General features: G+C 58.1%; 2 protein-coding genes across 7 annotated transcripts in view; one reads left to right on the top strand and one right to left on the bottom strand.

The window, feature by feature from the left end:
• Positions 1-1,378, bottom strand: part of CIC (capicua transcriptional repressor) — a 23,876-nt gene extending 22,498 nt beyond the window's left edge. For 3 of the 4 annotated variants that reach the window (XM_069088947.1, XM_069088950.1, XM_069088951.1), the window contains exon 1: positions 416-540. The gene's annotated coding sequence lies outside the window, so the exon portion shown is untranslated. Of the gene's footprint in view, positions 1-415; positions 541-1,273 lie in introns of those variants that run through there. The other variant, XM_069088949.1, reaches the window with a different exon arrangement.
• A 7,106-nt stretch (positions 1,379-8,484) lies between these two features.
• ERF (ETS2 repressor factor) lies at positions 8,485-15,019 on the top strand. Of its 3 annotated transcripts, none has more exons than XM_069088944.1 (4): positions 8,485-8,621; positions 12,184-12,418; positions 12,586-12,701; positions 12,815-15,019. In XM_069088944.1, exons 1-4 carry the CDS (start codon positions 8,600-8,602, stop codon positions 14,053-14,055), a joined length of 1,614 nt encoding a protein of 537 aa, XP_068945045.1. In that variant the 5' UTR covers positions 8,485-8,599; the 3' UTR covers positions 14,056-15,019. The 3 variants fall into 3 exon arrangements, with proteins under 3 accessions (XP_068945045.1, XP_068945046.1, XP_068945047.1); XM_069088945.1 differs by lacking the exon at positions 8,485-8,621 and adding an exon at positions 9,004-9,161; XM_069088946.1 differs by lacking the exon at positions 8,485-8,621 and adding an exon at positions 11,158-11,232.
• The last annotated feature ends 2,835 nt before the right edge of the window (positions 15,020-17,854 follow it).

Below are 17,854 nucleotides of genomic sequence, written 5' to 3'. Positions count from 1 at the left end.
CCTCTCCCTGCAGCAGCCCCCTCCCCACTCCTGGGTGTCCTCCCTCTGCAGCAGCCCTCTCCCCACTCCTGGGTGTCCTCTCTTCCTGCAGCAGCCCCCTCCCCACTCCTGGGTGTCCTCCCTCTGCAGCCCCCTCCCCATCCCTGGGTCCCCTCTCCCTGCAGCAGCCCCCTCCCCACTCCTGGGTGCCCTCCCTCTCTCTGCAGGCCCTTTTCTCATCCCTAGGTCCCCTCTCTCTGTAACACCCTTCACATCTCTGGATCCCCAGCAGCCCCCTCCCCATCCCTGAGTCCCCATCCCTGCAGCCCCCTACTCATCCCTGGGTGCCCTCTCCGCTCAGCAGCCCCCTCCCCACTCAGTCCCCCATGTCATCCTTACCCCCTCCCCGACCCCCCGCCACAGCTTGCCCCGTCACCTGGGCGGGGGTCCGGGCCGGACTCCCTGGGCTCCGTGGGGACAGGCTGGGCCGGGCCGGGCCGGGCTGTACTGGGCCGGGCTGGGCTCGCTGGACTCGGTTCGGCTCGCCTCGGCCCGTTCCCTCCTACCTCCCGCCCCCCCCCCCCCCCCCGTTCCTCTCTCCCCCCTCTCCCTGCTCCCCCCGTTTTTGTTTTTTTTTTTTTTTTACTCCAACACACAAAATGGTGAATGGACCTGCAACAGCTGGCAGCGCCGGCCAATCGGCGGCCACAACCCCGCTGACCGGCGCCGGGCAAGACCAATGAGCGCTGGCCGCCCCTCCGGCCCCGCCCCTACCAGGGCCGCCGTCAATCGCGGCCGCCGCCTCAGACCCGCCCCCTCCCCGGCTCGAGCGACGGCAGGGCCCGCCAATCGTCGCAGCTGTGCTTGCTGCCCCGCCCCCAATCCGCGAAGCGACGTCAACTTTACACCGCCTTCTCGACTCCCCCCCATACAGTAACCAGCGGATGGTCGATCGACCCCCGTGCGGGACAGTAGCCAATGATCACGTAGAGGTGGGGCTAAAGTAGGAGCCGACCAATGGAAATCTGGAGAAGGCGTGGCTCCGGAAGCTTGTTGACGGGCCGGTCGTACATTGCCTCCTGGGAGTTGTAGTCCTCTGTGGCGGCCTGTGTGTACATGGCAGCTGAATCTGGACTACAACTCCCATCAGGCAGCGCGGTGCGGGCTCTGAGGAGCCGGGCTGAGGGAGGGAGAGCGAGGGGAGGGGAAGAAGACCGGGGAGGGGAATGGGGAAAGAATCCGAAAGAACAGTTTCCGATAGGGGCTCTGCCGGACGCAGGCTTCCTGGACTCACCCGATTTTCCGGCTTCGGCGTCGCCCGGCGGCTCCTTTCCGCGGCGGCGGCGGCGGCGGCGGCGGCGCGAGGGGAGGTGCGAGGACGCGGCCAACCAACCGCCGCCCGCGAGCTACCGCGGCCAATCAGCGACGGAGGGGCGGTGCGATGACCTCACCGTGTTCGTCGCCGCAGGCCCCGCCCTCTCGAGGCGGCAGTGGTGGCGGAGAGTGGGGAAGTTCCAAGAGGAGGGGAGGAGAGAGAAAAAGGTGATGTCACCTTTCTGCCTCCCCATTGGCTGCGAGGCCCCTCGAGGGGGCCCAATCGGCGACCTCGAAGAAGCCAGCGCGCCCGCGCAGAGAACCCTGTTGCCACCAGGAGGGGAGACGGGGAGAGAGGGGAGTAGAGGCTACGCATGCGTACTGGATGGGGGGGGGGGCAGGGAAGTCGTGTTCTTGGACCCTTCTCCTCCCCCCGAGGGTCCAGCAGATTCCCCCTCCTTCCACCTTTGACCTTGAAAGAAAGAAATCAGAATGTGAGAGCCCTGCCCCTGGCGCGGTGGGAGGTGGGGGGCTTCACACCGTCCTCCACGGGAATGGGCGGTGTTCACGCTGTACAGGGTGACACTACACCCACCGAAGCTCCTCTTTTTGGAGTGGAGTTGTGGGATTGCAGAGGTCCAGGGACCACAGGACCTGCAGAGAGTCCTGCTGTGGCTGCCCACGACGTCCTCGAGTGTCCCCGGAGCTCACACCGTCCATGGCGGGGCACGCTTCTAAGAGCGCCCCTGGAGCGCCCGCGGCTCCATAGGCACCCCGCTGTTTCCCAACGGGTGTCCCTGGTTAGAGGGAGGAGAAGGCATGCGAGCCATGAGCGCAGTGCTTTGGGGTTCTGGCCACACCATTACTTCTGCCCTCCGAAGCCTCAGAGTCGGGGCTGTGGCTTTCCTAAGATTCATGGCGGGACCCACAGTTTTCCTGGAGGGGTCAAACCAGCCATGAGGTGAGAATGTCCATCGGAATTAAATTGTCCGTGTGTGTAAGGAATTGCATTGCCTCTTAAAGGGTTAGACCTTCCATTGGGTGGTCACGCTGTCCTTGGAGGACTCAGATTATGGAGGGAGGGGCTGGGCTGTCCACCGAGTCACACTCTCTCTGGAAGTCATGTTGTCCCTGGGGTAGTCATGATTTCCATGCAATTCAAAGTTCCTTTGGGGCTTCATTCTGTCCATTGAGGCTTCACACTCTCCATCGCGGGTGGGTAATACTGTACATAGGAGAATCAAATATTAACTGATTAATACTCATGAGTCCATGGGCCACACTCATTGTCCATAAAATGTCTGTGTCCAGAAACAGGGTTACACTGATCATAAGAATCCATGCAGTACATAGATGGATACTTGTGTCAAGACTTTCAGTTATAAGGAGCAGTATCTGGACACCTCAGGGATCCTGTTTTAATTATGGGTTCACACTGAAGTCCATTGAGTATATACACTGTCAGTAAGAAGAGGTTCAGTTCAATTCCATTAAAAAAATTATTAAACTTCTAGTCTGTTGAAGATGAACTATACTGAGTATCACAGAATCTACATGGGTTCACCCTGTTCCTGGAAGGAATTGATTATAGTGTCCATGTGAAGGACGTCTTCAGATCTTTCATGGAAATGATCACACTCCATTTGGTATTTATATGGTTGATGGATGGGTCACACATAACGAGAATTACATTGGCCATTGGCCTAATTTGTCAATGGTGGAAGTGTGCAGCTTTGTGAATATACCCTGGGTTGCACTGTTTTGGTTTTTGCTGGGTTTTACAATTTGTGATGAGAGATTATTATTATGTCAGGATTGATGGGAGGGGAACGCTCATTGTTCATGAGCCATTTGTATTGTAGTGGGGGGGTTGTGAGCACTGACCAAAGTAAGGGGAGTTACCCTGGACTTGGCATCTTTTTCTGGGTTCCAGTAGTCTGTAAAGACTTCCAGCCTCTTGAGGATAATCTGGGAGTTTCATAGAAATGTAAATTGCTATTCACAGCCTTACAGAATCTCAGAGCCAGACAGGACCGCACTGGCCATGGAGTCCAACCCATAGTTGACAATCTCTTACCAGCCAAATGGCCAACACAAGAGATCATCTGGCCCCTGCCTGAAGACCTACCACTTCCTGAGGTCTCTTTCAGACAGATTGTTTTTCAGACAAATTTCAGACAATTTATTTGAAGTTTCCCCTTACATTCTGTCTAAAATTCCCTCTTTTTATTTTCTACTCATTGCATCTAGTTCTGCCCTCTGAGGTCAGTCAGAACAAATACAAATCATGTCCCCCCCCCTCTCCTCCCCAAAAGAAAGCCTTTCAGATACTTGAAGACAAATCTCATAAGTCTTCTCTAGGCATTTTGTCAAACTAAATGACACAAATTTTAGGGGGAGTAGAAAAATTGCACTGTCTTGGTGGAATGGGGTTATAGCATCTCTGGGGGATACCATATGTTGGGGTACAAGAGATAACATCGTGGGAGCATAGAGGGGACTGTCTATGGGCTTAGTTATACTGTTCAAGGGATGTTACAGTGTGCATCCAATGTGCACTCTGTGGGCTGTGTGTACTGTCCAAGAGGGAGGGGGTTGATATTCTGTCCCTGAGGCTTGACTGTGTTACTCATGGTGTTACATTGTCCATTGAGGAGGAAAACAGTGTCCAAGGGAGTTCATGTTTTCAGTGGAGGAGGTATGCCTTCAACAAAGTGAAGGCATTAGACTGTGTATAGCAAGTCATACTCTCCATAGGACCCACAATTCCTTTATAGGACTTCGTCTGTCCCCGGTGCTTCAGAGTATCCATGGGATTGATTTCTGGGGGCTTTAATTCCCCCCCCCCGGGGAAAAGGAGACAGGATCATTAGCTTCCTGGTGCATTCAGAATGTGGGAAGTGTTAATTATCCCTGAGACAAGTCTTTCATTCTTAGTTTTACACTCAGGGGAGGGGATGGTCTACTCTTCATGAAGGGTTCATATTTTTATAGAGTCCACACTACCAATGGAAACTTAAAATGTGATTGTTTAAGAAAAACAGCCACCTCATACTTTGAGTATTCATGGTAGAGTCATCTGAAAGATACTTTATATTCTGGGCTATTTTCTCACTGAATTTGAAATGGGGTAGAGGTAGCTAGGGAAAAAACTCTTGGCCTCACTGGGATTGGATAATTAATCTACTTTGGTAGTAAAGGACTTTGTTGTCTGATGTATCATTAAAGTTTTTGTTTTGTGACATTCATTTATGGAAGTATTTTTTTTTTCTTGCATTAAAGTTTCTGAAACTTGAAAACAATTTTTAAAAGAGAGAGTTCACATGACCCATGGAGAGTATTCATACTTTCAACAGGGAATTTATTTAGTTTTGAAGGGGGTCAGTGTAATACTTACCTTGGGGAGAATTACACTCCCCTTAGATATTCCAGTGCTGGGAGGTGGGGTAGGGAAGCATAGACTATATGTGTGGAGCCCACCATCTATGGAAAATAAGTTCCTGTGGTCCGGTAGAGGCAGTAATTAGGATTATCCCTGTGCATTGAGACTGGTGCTCCATTCTCCTCTGGGCGTGACTTGTTAAAAAAAATACGCGTCAATTGCTTGGCCAAGAGGAACATTTTCAAGAAGATTCCAATTCTAGACTACCAGTATTCACACTGCTCCTTCTATTAAGGTAGTTGCTGTGTAGACTGAGAGGCATCGGTGTTGTTCATATCTCCATTCTACTATATGCTAAGCACAGGGAGATAGCTACAAGGCAAAAATGGAACTCCTGACCTCACCATATGGAGGGGAGGCCTGGGGTAGGAATGATGGGGTGTTTGATACATGCACTTTAGGTTCAGGAAGATCTGGGTTTCAATTCTGCCTCTGACACTAGCCACCTGACCTGACTAGTCTGAGCTGTTGGTCAGGGCTGACGGGAGGGGGAGGCTCTCTGGAGTTCGGTTTGCCTGTCTGTAACCTGGGGATAATAACACCATGTGGTGTCCATACACTAGGTTGTCCTGAGTTTCGAATGAGATAAGGCATGTAAGAGGCTTTTCGAACATTAAAAGGGCTTATAAAGGTGACATTCTTATTGTTATTTTTGAGTTCCCCTAAACCTCCCTGATTGTCTTCAAGCCCATTTCTGAAAGTCTTGACGACGTTCGGGGTCAGTTTCTTGGTCTTCCTCTGTCCCAAATGGTCTCTTTTGAGAAGCCTTTTCTATTCCCTTTTCATTCCAGTGCCTTCTGGTGATCATCTCCAGCTGTGTTTGCCGCTTGTCTCTTGTCATTGGACTGAGGGCAAGGTCTGTCTTCCTTCCTTCGTTCAGTGCATAGTAGGGACGTCAGTGCTTGTGGACTGTCAGCCTGAAGTCTCCATTTGTCTGTTTCTGGGTCTCTTTATTCTCTCATGATTTCTGTCACCTCTCCATGATTCTCCTTTACCTTGATCTAGGTGGCCTTGTTGCTTCATTCTACCTCCTCTGTTTCTGGTCCCCCAGCTCCCCATCTCTCTCTTAATGTCATGTCTCTTGTCTGCCCTACATCTGCCTGCCTTGGTATCCTTCCTCTGGTTTCCTGCCTTATGGGAGCTTATGCCTTCCTCCCCACCTCCGTGGATCAAGATGCTTGAGGCCTTCTCTACCTCCTTGCTACTCTCTAACAAGGTTCAAGTCTTTACTGCCCAGTTCTCATTCTACAGGAGACTGAGTCTAGGCCCACCTCAAGGAACTAGGTCTCCATGCACCTTAGTCTCTTTCCTTAGGGACCCAGGCATCCTGATTCCCCAGCCCTTCAGACTAGCTCCATTGGAGAGAAAGGCTTTAAGAATCTCTTCCTGGGGGACCCAGGAAACATGTCTCCCATTCCTTCTGTTAGGAATCAGGCATCAAAGTTCCTCCAGATCCAATCATCCTGGCTCCTGTTTCCGTACCAGACCTCAGTATTCAGGTTCTCCCTGTCCTACCCTGGTTACCTTCAGGGACCCAAAAGCCTTGTTTCTGAGTCTCCTTGAGACACATAGGTCCATACCCCACTCTTTCAGGGACCCAAGCATCTGGGCCCCCAGTCCTTCCTTTCCTCTATCCCAATCCACCACCCACCATCCAGCTGCTCTGGCTCAGGGGTCCGGACCCACTCCCTCTCTGCAACAGCTGCTGGCCCAGGCCGGATGCCCCTGAGTGAGGCCTTACAATGACCTCTATGGTCATTTCCTTCCCCACTCAGATGCCCCCCCCCCCCAGATAGCTTAGCCAGGATGGGCTGAGTGCCCCATCCAAAGGTGGAAGGAGGGGAAAGAACAGCAGCCTCCCCCAAGTTCCGACCCTGGCCTGAGGCCCAAGTCTCCCACCCTAGCCTGCCCCAGCTGTCTGAAATTTACTGGGGGAGGGGAAGATGGCTCATCCCTTTTGATTCAGGAGAAAAAGTTCTCACATCCTCTTTTTGAGGGTATTATGCATGGTGTGGTGGATACAACTTAGCTAAATGACCTTCCCCCCTCTAGGCCTCAGTATCTCCATCTGGAAAATGAGGGGCTTGGGCTAGATGCTACCCAAGATCTCTCCCAAACCTTACATTCTGTACTTCATGACCCTTTTAGTTATGACATTCCCTGTTCTAAGGCCCCTCCCAGACCTGACATTCCCTGTTCTAAGGCCCCTCCCAGCCCTGACATTCCCTGTTCTAAGGCCCCTCCCAGACCTGACATTCCCTGTTCTAAGGCCCTTCTCAGCTCTGACATTCCCTGTTCTAAGGCCCTTCCCAGACCTGACATTCCCTGTTCTAAGGCCCTTCCCAGACCTGACATTCCCTGTTCTAAGGCCCTTCTCAGCTCTGACATTCCCTGTTCTAAGAGTCCCCTTAGCTCTCTGACATTACCTGTTCTAAGACAATAAGTATTGTTTAAAAAATAAATATTCCCTGGTTGTTTTTTTTAAGGCAATCAGGGTTAAGTGACTTGGCCACTGTCACACAACTAGTAAGTGTCTGAGGCTTGATTTGAACTCAGGTCCTCCTGGCCAGGGCCAGTGCTCTATGTACTATGCAACCTAGCTGCACCCTCCCCCCCTTAAGTATCAAATTTATTTATATAACTAATCTATTTCCTAAATTAGGATTACTACATTAACACACTTTATAAAAAATTTTAAATTCATTTAAAAGGAAAAATGATCCTAGGCACTAAAGTTTAATAGTGGACTAAGGTCCTTCCCAGCCCTTACATTCCCTGTTCTAAGAGTCCTTCCAGCCCTGACATCTCAAATTTTAAGGTCCCTTCCAGCTCTGAGATCTACATTCTAAGGTTCTCCGTGGCCCTGACAGTCCACGTTCTCAGATTCTAGGTTCTGTTCCCTGACCTAATTTAAGGAGTCTTGCCAAGCAGGGGTTGTAAGCTATTGTCACCGTACAGAGGAGACACGGAGGCCCAGAAGGTGGAAGGGACTTTGCCCTTTAATGCCTCGATCCTAGGATGGCCGGGCTGGCCACCCAGCCCTGGCTCCAGGTGGCCCCAGACCCAGAACTCTGGGGCCCGGCTCCCAGAGTGACATAAGCCCTGGGCTAGCTGGCTGTCGGGCCATAGGGGCCCACCGTCCTTTTAGGACTCAGACCCCGGGGGCATTGCACAGCTAAAGGCTCCCGGAGCCCACAGGAGATTCCAAGCTCGGCTCCGCCGGCCCGTTGCCACATGCCCGGACTTGTGAGGTCTGGCTCATTGTAGGGAGAGGCAAACTGAGGCCTGGTAAAGGAGCGTTATTTGCTCAAGGTCACCCGGCGTGGGAGTGTCGGAGCTGCACTAGAATCCAGGACCCCGGGGTCGCGCTAGTCCCTGGTCATTGTGCGGCCTGCCCCAGCCGGGAGGGCCGCAGTGGAAGACCGCGGAGAAGTTCTCAGCCAGCCTTCCATACTGGGGGGGTCCCTGCCCTTAATCTCTATGCGGTTCCTTTAAGCACCGCCCCCCAGCTCTCTCGGGGGCTCAAGCTGCCCCCCTCTCCCTCCGCCTCCCCCCCCCCCGCGCCGGCGCGCGCGTGTCTGGGTGTGAGTACTGGGGGGAGGGAATGGGGGGGTGAGGAGGAGGGGCGGGCGCAGCATCTCCATGGCGACGCGGCGGTGACGTCGCCGCCCGGGGGGCGTGGGCGTCCCGGGCCCGAGTGCGATATTAACCCGGGAGGCGGCGGGCGGGGAAGGGGAGAGGCAAGGAGGCCGGGGAGCCGTGCGGGACGGGGAGCCCGGGCTGGGGCCGGGGAGCCGCGGCGCGGCCAGCACCCGGACCCGGGACTGCCTCCCCGCCACCCCCTCCCCAGCCGCCCCCCCAGCCATGAAGACCCCGGCGGATACAGGTGCGGGCGGGCTGCGGGGGCGGCACGTGGGGGGCCGTTTGCACGTGCGGGGGCCGGGGCTGGGCCGGGCCCCCCAGAGCCCAGAAAGTTTCCTGCGGGGAGGGGGGCGCGTGGACGGAACCACGCTGCCGGGGAAGGGGGGGGGGGTGCGCCGGGACCTGTTGCTCCCGGGGCTAGGTGGCCCGGAATAGGAGGCACGAGAGCTGGGGAGGGGAAGGGTTCCGGGGGCGCAATCCCCATCTCTTCCCGCCTCCTGGGGAAACGGGGTTCGGGCCATCGTGGGGGTGCGTGGAGGCGTCCCGCCGCGGGGCTGCCCCCTCCCGCGGGCAGCTTAGTCTGGTCCGTGACCTTCAGGGCGGCTCTTGGGGGGGGGGGGGGGGGAGAGGCCGATCGGTCCGGGAGGGGAACGGGCGAGGGTCCTGGGCCGGTCGCCCCTCCCCCGCCCGCGCCGCCGCGCGGCAGCCACAAAGTTCCCAAAGCTCGGCCCGAACGTTCGAAAAAGGAACTTTTTGTTTCCGACGGTGGAACGCGCGGCTTAAGGTGGCGCCGGGAGGGGGAGGGGGAGGACCGGAGGGGCCGGGCAGACCCTCCCCCGATCTGCTCGGTCTGGGCGGGTACACCGGGCGGCGCGGAGGGGGGGGCGCCTCCTCCCTTTATGGCCCCCCCACTCGTCCCTCCTCTCCTTCGCCCCCTCCAGTTCCACCTTAAGCGGCCTGTTTCCCCTCCCCCAGCTTTAGACCGGGGGGGATTAGCCCCCTCCCCCCACGGACTTCCCCCCCCCCGCCCCCTCCCCCACGCAGCCCCCGGGCTTGGACTTTGGGCCGGGGGATGGGGCTGAACTGCCCCCCGTCGGAATCCGGCCCGGGGCGGGGACGTGGGGAGGGGGAAGGAGGAGGGGAGGGGAGGGGGGCGCCGGGCTGTTCGAACTTGTTTCCTTCCCCGAGAACTTGTGTGTACTCTCCCCCTCCCCCTCCTCCCTGGACTGCTCTTAAAGGGCCCGCAGCCTCCTGAGGGTGTTGGGGATCGGCAGGTCTGTAACCCCCGGGATGCCGGGGGTGGCGGGCGAGGTCACGTGGCTCTCGTTCCTGCCCCGGCCCCCCCTTCTCCCGTGGTGGAGACCCCTGAGTTTTTGGAAGGGCGGGGAGGGAGCAGCCCTTTAGCAGTCGGGGCTGGTGGAGCCGTGGTCCAGGACTCCTGCCCCCTTCCTGGGCTCCTCCGCCCCCCCCCCCCCCCTGTGTATGTGTCTGTCTGTCTGTTCGTCCACCACGAGGTGGACTCCATCTGTCCCTCTGTCCTTCTGCCCTGGCCGTTCCATCCTCTCCCTCTTCCCACTTCCTGTTTTTCTCCGGTCCTGCCCTGGCGCCAGCCTCCAGCCTGAGGAGGGGGGAGGGGGCTGCCTGGAGGAGGCGGCAGAGCCCCCCTGCCCCCAAAGTTATGGGCCTGGGAGCCGGGCGTCGCCTGCCCCAGGCTCGCCCACGCGGGAGGTGGGCGTCCATGAACGTAGGGCCCCCTCCCATTGTCTGCCCGCCGGGGCCCCTCTCCCAAACTTCGGGGGGGCGCCTTCCTTCCCGCAAGCTGCGGGAGCGCCTCGGGCTGTGTGGCCCTCCCGAAGTCGGTGCTCAGCCGCCTTTCTGGGGCCCCTTCCAGCTGTGGCCCCGGGGCTGCCCGGCGGCCGAGCGCCGACCCCCGTGTCCAGCCAGGAGGACCCAAGTGTGCGCACACACTCAATTCGCACACACTCTCGTGCCTGGCTCCGGGGGCCTGGCAAACAGAGCCCCATTGAGAGACCCTGACGTCACCTTCCCAGGAACAGGCCCTCATGTATGTGTCTGTGTCTGCTGCAGAGGGCCAGGCAGGGGAGCGGGCTGGGGGCTGGGGGCAAGGGGCACGCGGGGCCTGGGGCCGGCCGGGCCATGGGCACGGCCCCGACTGGCCAGGAGTGCGGCCGGCCGGGAGGGCCATTCCCGCGGCCGGCCAGGCCCGGGGCTTCTCGGTCTGCCACGGCCCCCCCTGGTTTCCTTTCCTTCACTCCCTTTGTGTGTCTCCCTTTCTCACTCCTTCTCTTCTCCGCAAAGTTTATTTTTAGCTCCCCTGCTCCCCCGCTCCCCGGCCCCATCTCTGAGCGGTGGTTGCCTGGTTACAGGGACATGGAAGCTTGGGGGGGTGGGAGAAGAGGTGTATGGCAGGGGAGGTGGTGGAAGTATTCCTATAACCCCTGCCCCCCCCATCTACAGGGTGACCAGCACACCTGGTTCCCAGGCCTAGATCGGCACCCAGCCTTGGGAGGGGAGCTTGCCTCCTCCCAGGAGGGCCAGAGCCGACTGGGTCCCCCGGCGCCCAGCCTGCCTGCCCAGATCCCAAAGCTACTTACTGCCTTTCTCACTGCCCTTGGCGGCCCCTGCCCTCCCCCCTTCCTCCTCCTCCTCCTCCTCCCTCAATTACCGGCTACATTGGTGCTGAATTATTGATAGACTCTGGTTGGCCCAGGGTTTGGGAGATGTGAGCGACCACAGCCCCCCCCCCCCTTTCCCCCCCAGGGGACCAGCCAGCCCACCACCAACCTCTGTCCAAGGTTAATGCTGCCCGCCCCTGCTCCAGGAGTGGCTGAGAGGTGGGACCCCCAGGGCTCAGGGAGGAGGCTTTGGGTGGGCCCCCCCCCCCAAGTTCTCAGACAGTCTGGCTTTCTCTCTCCTGGGGAAGACAGAGGCCCCTGTGTGCGCGTGAATGTGTGTGTGCTGACCTCATCGGCTACCATCCACCCCACCCCTCTTAGTTTTTCCAGACGCCTCTCCCCCTAAGGGTGTAGGGGGCCTGAGCTGGGATGTCGGGGCTCATCCTCAGATGGAGGAGGGGAGCCCAGGGCACTAAGTGCTCCCAGCCTCAAGAAAGAAGGGGGGGAGAAAGGGGAGACAGACTGCTTGTGGGGGCCTTGTGCCCGCCACCTCTTCCTGCCCCTCCCCCTTGCTGGCAGCCCTGCCCGGAGCTGGCTGGCCTCCCGGCCCCCTGGCACCGGCCCCGGGACACGGCAGCCTCCGGTTTCCTGTCTCTGCCGGTGTTGCCCCAAGCTGCCGGCTCCACGTCTCTGGCTGTCTCTGTTTCCCTCTGAATCCGGTTTTCCTGCCTTCTTTTCCCCTTGCCCCCTGATAGACTTCCTCAAGACCCCTGTTGCCGCCTCCAAGTCCTTGGCGATGGGGACAAGGAGGTCTGGAGGACCAGGTTCATGGGGATGGGCGGGGCTTGCCGGAGAGGAGGCTGGGAGGCCTCCAGATTTGGAGCCTGAGATCCCGAGTTCAAACCACTCTTTAGCTATGTGACCTTGGCAAAGTCCTTATTCTCTGAGCTTCTGTTTTCTCATTGGTTAACATGAGGACATTGGCCCAGATCTGAGAAGGAAAGGAGGGCCCCAGCAGGTCCATACTGTCCCTGGCCCTCTCTTCCCTGGAGACTGGCCACTTTGCCCAAGGGTTTGCCGTTTGCCGGGCCTTTTGGGTTCCTGGAGCGTCAGGTGTGGGGCTGGCCTGGCTGCTGACCCTTGGCCCTGCGTCTTTTGCCCCCTCCCCAGGCTTTGCCTTCCCAGACTGGGCCTACAAGCCCGAGTCCTCCCCGGGCTCTCGGCAGATCCAGCTCTGGCATTTCATCTTGGAGCTGCTGCGCAAGGAGGAGTACCAAGACGTCATCGCATGGCAGGGCGACTATGGAGAGTTCGTCATCAAAGACCCGGACGAGGTGGCGCGGCTGTGGGGCGTCCGCAAGTGCAAGCCCCAGATGAACTACGACAAGCTGAGCCGGGCGCTGCGGTGAGCGGGGGGGCCCCAGCACAGGGGCTCCTTGGTGGCAGGGAGCCCCTCCAAGACAGGCAGGCGAGGCCTTCAGCATCCCAGCTGGGCTTGGAGACCCTCAGAGAGGGCCTAGGGCAGGGGACGCCCCTCTCTCTGACTCCCCCTCTGCCTCTTTCGTCCCTCAGTTATTACTATAACAAGCGCATCCTTCACAAGACCAAGGGCAAGAGGTTCACCTACAAGTTCAATTTTAACAAGCTCGTGCTGGTGAATTACCCGTTCATTGATGTGGGGCTGGCCGGTAAGTGGGGGCATGGTGGGCGGAGGCGGAGGCTGGCCGGGGCCCGGGGTTGAGGGGCCTGGGCACTTGCTCTGGCCTCTGGCCTCTGATGAGTGCCCCACCTTCCCCCTCAGGTGGGGCTGTGCCTCAGAGCGCCCCACCGGTGCCCTCTGGGGGAGGCCACTTCCGCTTCCCCCCCTCGACGCCCTCTGAGGTGCTGTCCCCCACCGAGGACCCTCGCTCGCCCCCGGCCTGCTCGGCCTCGTCGTCAGCCTCTTCGCTCTTCTCGGCTGTGGTGGCCCGACGTTTGGGCAGAGGCTCAGTCAGCGATTGCAGCGATGGCACCTCAGAGCTGGAGGAGGCCCTGGTGGAGGACCCCAGGGCGCGTCCCCCAGGCCCCCCAGAGCTGGGTGCCTTTCGGGGCCCCCCACTGGCCCGACTGGCCCCCGATGCGGGGGTCTTCCGTGTCTACCCCCGGCCCCGTGGAGGCCCGGAGGCCCTGAGCCCCTTCCCTGTCTCCCCCTTGGCTGGCCCTGGTTCCCTGCTCCCCCCTCAGCTCTCCCCAGCTATGCCGGTGACCCCCACCCATCTGGCCTACAGTCCGTCCCCCACGCTGAGCCCCATGTACCCTGGTGGGGGTAGTAGTTCTGGGGGGGGCTCCCACTTCTCTTTCAGCCCGGAGGACATGAAGCGGTACCTCCAGGCCCACACTCAGAGCGTCTACAATTACCACCTCAGCCCTCGGGCTTTCCTGCACTATCCAGGGCTGGTGGTCCCTCAGCCCCAACGCCCAGACAAGTGTCCGCTGCCGCCCCTGGCCCCCGAGACGCCACCCGCCCCGTCCTCGGCATCTTCTTCTTCCTCATCATCCTCATCCTCCCCGTTCAAGTTCAAGCTGCAGCCCCCTCCTCTGGGCCGTCGCCAGCGTGAACGGGAGAAGCCCCTGGCAGGGGCTGAGAAGAGTGTCGGGGCCCCTGCAGGGGATGCCCCTCCGGTTCCTGGCCCAGCCCCACCCCAGATCAAAGTGGAGCCCATCTCAGAGGGAGAGTCAGAGGAGGTGGAGGTGACCGACATCAGTGACGAAGATGATGACGAGGATGGGGAGGTGTTTAAGGCTCCTCGGGTGCCCCCTGCACCCCCCAAGGTGGAACCTGGGGAGGGCCCGGGCCCTGCCCAGTGCATGCCCCTCAAACTTCGCTTCAAGCGGCGCTGGAGTGAGGATTGCCGCCTGGAGGGAGGTGGTGGTGGCAGTGGCGGGGGGCAGGAGGAGGAGGACAAGAAGGTCAGGGCTGGGGCCCCCTTGGCCCCCAGGCGGGTTAGTGCCGACCTCCAGCATGCCACTGCCCAGCTCTCCTTGGAGCACCGAGATTCCTGAGGGGGGCTGCCCTGGATCTCCCCACCCCTGCCCCCCACCCCCATCTTTACTTCTCTGCTGCCTTAATTCTGCCCTCTCCCTGGTCAACAGAGGCGGGAGGCTGGCCAGTGGGGGGAGGGGGGAGCAGACAGCTCTTGGGGACCCTTCCCCCAGGCCAGGGGACATTCCTGGTCCCCTCTTCTGGACCCTTGCCTTCTTCCTCCTGCCCTCTCCTCTTTTGTATAAAACTTTTTGTTTTTTCTTTTTTAAAAAATGGGTGGGAGTGGGGGGATCTCAGGGCCTCCATCTCTGTATTTAGGCCCTGGGGAGGGAGGGGGGTTCATATTGCAGGGGAGGGGGTGACCTCTTGGGGCAATTTTTATTGGAACTGAGGTGTGCCCCAACCTTGATTCAGAAGTGCACAGGAATTTAAGAAAAAATAACTACAGTTTAGGAAATGAAGCCTTGATCTCCCTTCCCCCCCCCCTTGGGGCCATAGCACAGTCTCTCAGTCCTCCCCTCCCCCCAGCCTTTTGTCCTCTCTTCCTTGCCCCTCCTTTGTGTGGGGGAGGTGGGGGTCAGTGCCTGGGGCTGGCCTTGCCCACCAGGTCTGGGGTGGGGTGGGGAAAGGGAGGGGATAACTTTGTACTTAACCAAAAACTTATTGGGGTGGGGAGGGAGGTGGCATCGCCCTCCTGGGGGCCACAAGTCTCTCTCTCTCTCTACAAGTGCCTACTGCCCCCCTCCCTCTTGCCCTTCCCCAAATGGTCTGTTTCCATCCCTCCCTTATTCCTCACTCCTGCCCTCACCCCCCCCCACCCCATATACATGCTTCCTGGGTGAGGGGGCCCAAACCAAACAGAACTGGAACTGTTGGGGGGGGGTGGGGGTGGGACTCAATCAGCCTTATTCTGTATAGCAGGGGGGGGGAGGGAGGGAGGGATCTGGAGAATGTATCAAAAACAATAAAATTTTGGGATCTTTACACAGTGTGTGGCTGCCTCCCCCCCAATTAAATTAGGTCATTTTTGTTGCTGGGGATTTTCACGAGTCCTTGCAGACATTGAGGCTTGATCATAGAATCCCAGGAGTCAGCAGTGTGAGTGTTGGGAGGACTCCTGGATGTTGAACCTGACTGGTCAAACCTGCCCCCATTTTGCAGATAGGGGAAATCTCTGAAAAGAAGGACCCAGAACTGGGGCTTGGAAGCTGGGCTGCTCCTGCCTCACAGGGCGCTTCTTGGAGACTCTTGTTTGCTAAAGTGCCAGGCTCTCACTGAGGAAGGGGGAAAGGAGCCGAGTAAACTAGATGTCAGTGCCAGTCCATTTGTGTCCCAAGAGGGAGGGAAAGGAAGCAGGGAGAGGTGGTTCACCCGTCACCTCACCCTCGTCATCCAGCCCAAGGGACATTTTGCAAATGGGGTAGAGTACTAAGAGGCAGGTACAAAAGCTGAGGGTCTAGGAGACGCGTGGTCAGTCATTGAAGAGGGGGCTTTTCCGTCAGGCACACAGCTTGGCATTTCCTCTCGTGTCTTCTAGCCTCATTCCCCCTCAAGGTGTAATCCACTGGCTTTGGGCACCCCTGCAAGGCCATGTCTCCAGCTCCAGGCCTATCCATATTCTCCCATCCTTCCAAATTCCACCTGCTCTGAAGCTCCCTGAACGCCCCACTTTACAGGGAGCCCTCCTTCAGAGGTCAGATGACTCCTTTCTGCTCCCACGGGTAATTTTGTGTGACCCTGGACAAGTAACAACATCCTCTCTGGACCTGCTTCCTCTCCCCTGAAATGAGGGTAGTTATGTTGGCATTATTGATTCAATAAATAAAGCACTTTGTCTTAAAAAAGTTATTAGGGAGATGTTTTTTGGAAGGGACAAAGAGATTTCCTTGGTAGGGGAAGGTCCTAGTGAGGAAACTGCCCCTTGAGATGCAAGACAGCTCTGGCTTTGCAATTTCTAGTCTTAAAAGTTGTCTGGGGCTGGGTTAAGTGACGCCCAGAGTCACACAGCCCACCTATGGAATCTGCTTTTACATGCTGCCAGTGACCTGGGTTTGAGGCCTGCTTCATTCATCTTACCTCTGCCTATGGTCAAGTACCTTCCCCTTTCTGAGCCCCAGTTTCTTCATCAGTAAAAATGGGCACATTGGCATCATCTACTGGGTTCTTGTATGAAGGTACCAGTGATGTCAGGCAAGTGGTTAACTGGGAGGCTGGGGGGCATTTTCTAGCTGTGTGTGTAAGTCATCTTGACTCCTCGGCTGCCATCTTTGGACTTTGACGCTTGCCACATGGTCGGTGCTTAATAAGCTTGGTAAACTGCTGACAGCTCCCTTTTAACGACATACTGTTAGGGAGGGGAGAGTGGGGGGAAATGGCACAGGGGAAACCCAGTGTCGAGAGACGGGAAGGATGGCTAAGGGAGCTGGCTGATCGAGGAAACTGAGGCAGGAGAGGGCTGACTGGGCCACTGCAGTCTCCTGGGTGATGTAAGTCACTCCCTGGGGTGGGGGCCGCCGGGGGTGGAGGCGCCAGGCTATTTCGGGAAGTTGTCACCAAGCAACGCAGATGCTGCTGGGAGGGTGGTGGTAGTGGGGCGGAGGGGGGGGGGTGGGTGGAGGGGGGGGGGAAGGATGTCGTCACCTCCAGGAGGGGGCTGGGACCCTGCAGGGCGGAGACCTTGCTTCCCACAAATTCTCAGTCCCCGTTGAAGAGTGAACTTGCTCATTGGTCCTGACCCCAGCCCCAAGGGATCCCCTCAGCTTCTCCGAGATGGTGCTGGCTCTGGCCAGAGCACTACCAGCAGCGTGAGGTGACTCCCTTTACAATTTCACCCATCTCCCCTGACCCTAGACAAGTTGGCTATCTTCATCCTTTCACTGAGTTCCCCACATCCTTCAGTGAGTACCATATCCTGTTAATCGAACCTTTCCATCCTCTGGTCCCCATGCTCCTGCTTCCCCCATCTCCCATCCATCTCCAAGGAACAAACCCTTCATCTTTCCTGGTCCCCATCTCCACTTAGCGCCCCTCTCCCCACTGCCTCCACCCTTCCCTATATGAACCCCCATCCCTTTTGGAAACTCTTCTGCTCGAGTCCCCACCTCCTCTCCTAGAACCAAGTATCCTTTTTAACGGAGCCTATCTCTTCCGAATTCTTTACGACCTTGTCCCGCCTCCCTGGTCCTAGCAGACCCTTCTCACTGAGCCCCTAACTCCCGGGTCCAAGCGGACCCTCCTCACTGAACCCCTAAACCCCGTCTCCCTGGTCCAAGCGGACCCTCCTCACTGAACCCCTAAACCCCGTCTCCCTAGTCCAAGAGGACCCTCCTCACTGAGCCTCTAACCCCGTCTCCCGGGTCCAAGCGGACCCTCCACACTGAGCCCCGAACTCCCTGGTCCAAGCGGACCCTTCTTACTGAGCCTCTAACCCCGTCTCCCGGGTCCAAGCGGACCCTCCTCATTGAGCCCCTAACTCCCTGGTCCAAGCGGACCCTTCTTACTGAGCCTCTAACCCCGTCTCTCTGATCCAAGCGGACCCTCCTCACTGAACCCCTAAACCCCGTCTCCCTAGTCCAAGAGGACCCTCCTCACTGAGCCTCTAACCCCGTCTCCCTGATCCAAGCGGACCCTTCTTACTGAGCCTCTAACCCCGTCTCCCTGGTCCAAGCGGACCCTCCTCACTGAGCCCCTAACTCCCAAGTCCAAGCGGACCCTTCTCACTGAGCCTCTAACCCCGTCTCCCTGGTCCAAGCGGACCCTCCTCATTGAGCCCCTAACTCCCTGGTCCAAGCGGACCCTCCTCACTGAGCCTCTAACTCC

This window comes from Petaurus breviceps, unplaced genomic scaffold (genome assembly GCF_028583685.1).
Source record: "Petaurus breviceps papuanus isolate PSGF00001 unplaced genomic scaffold, PetGlider_PUasm1.0 185, whole genome shotgun sequence".
Taxonomy (NCBI): Eukaryota; Metazoa; Chordata; class Mammalia; order Diprotodontia; family Petauridae; genus Petaurus; species Petaurus breviceps.
The sequence above is the reverse complement of the archived record's forward strand: the minus strand, read 5'-3'. Positions and strand labels throughout refer to the sequence as shown.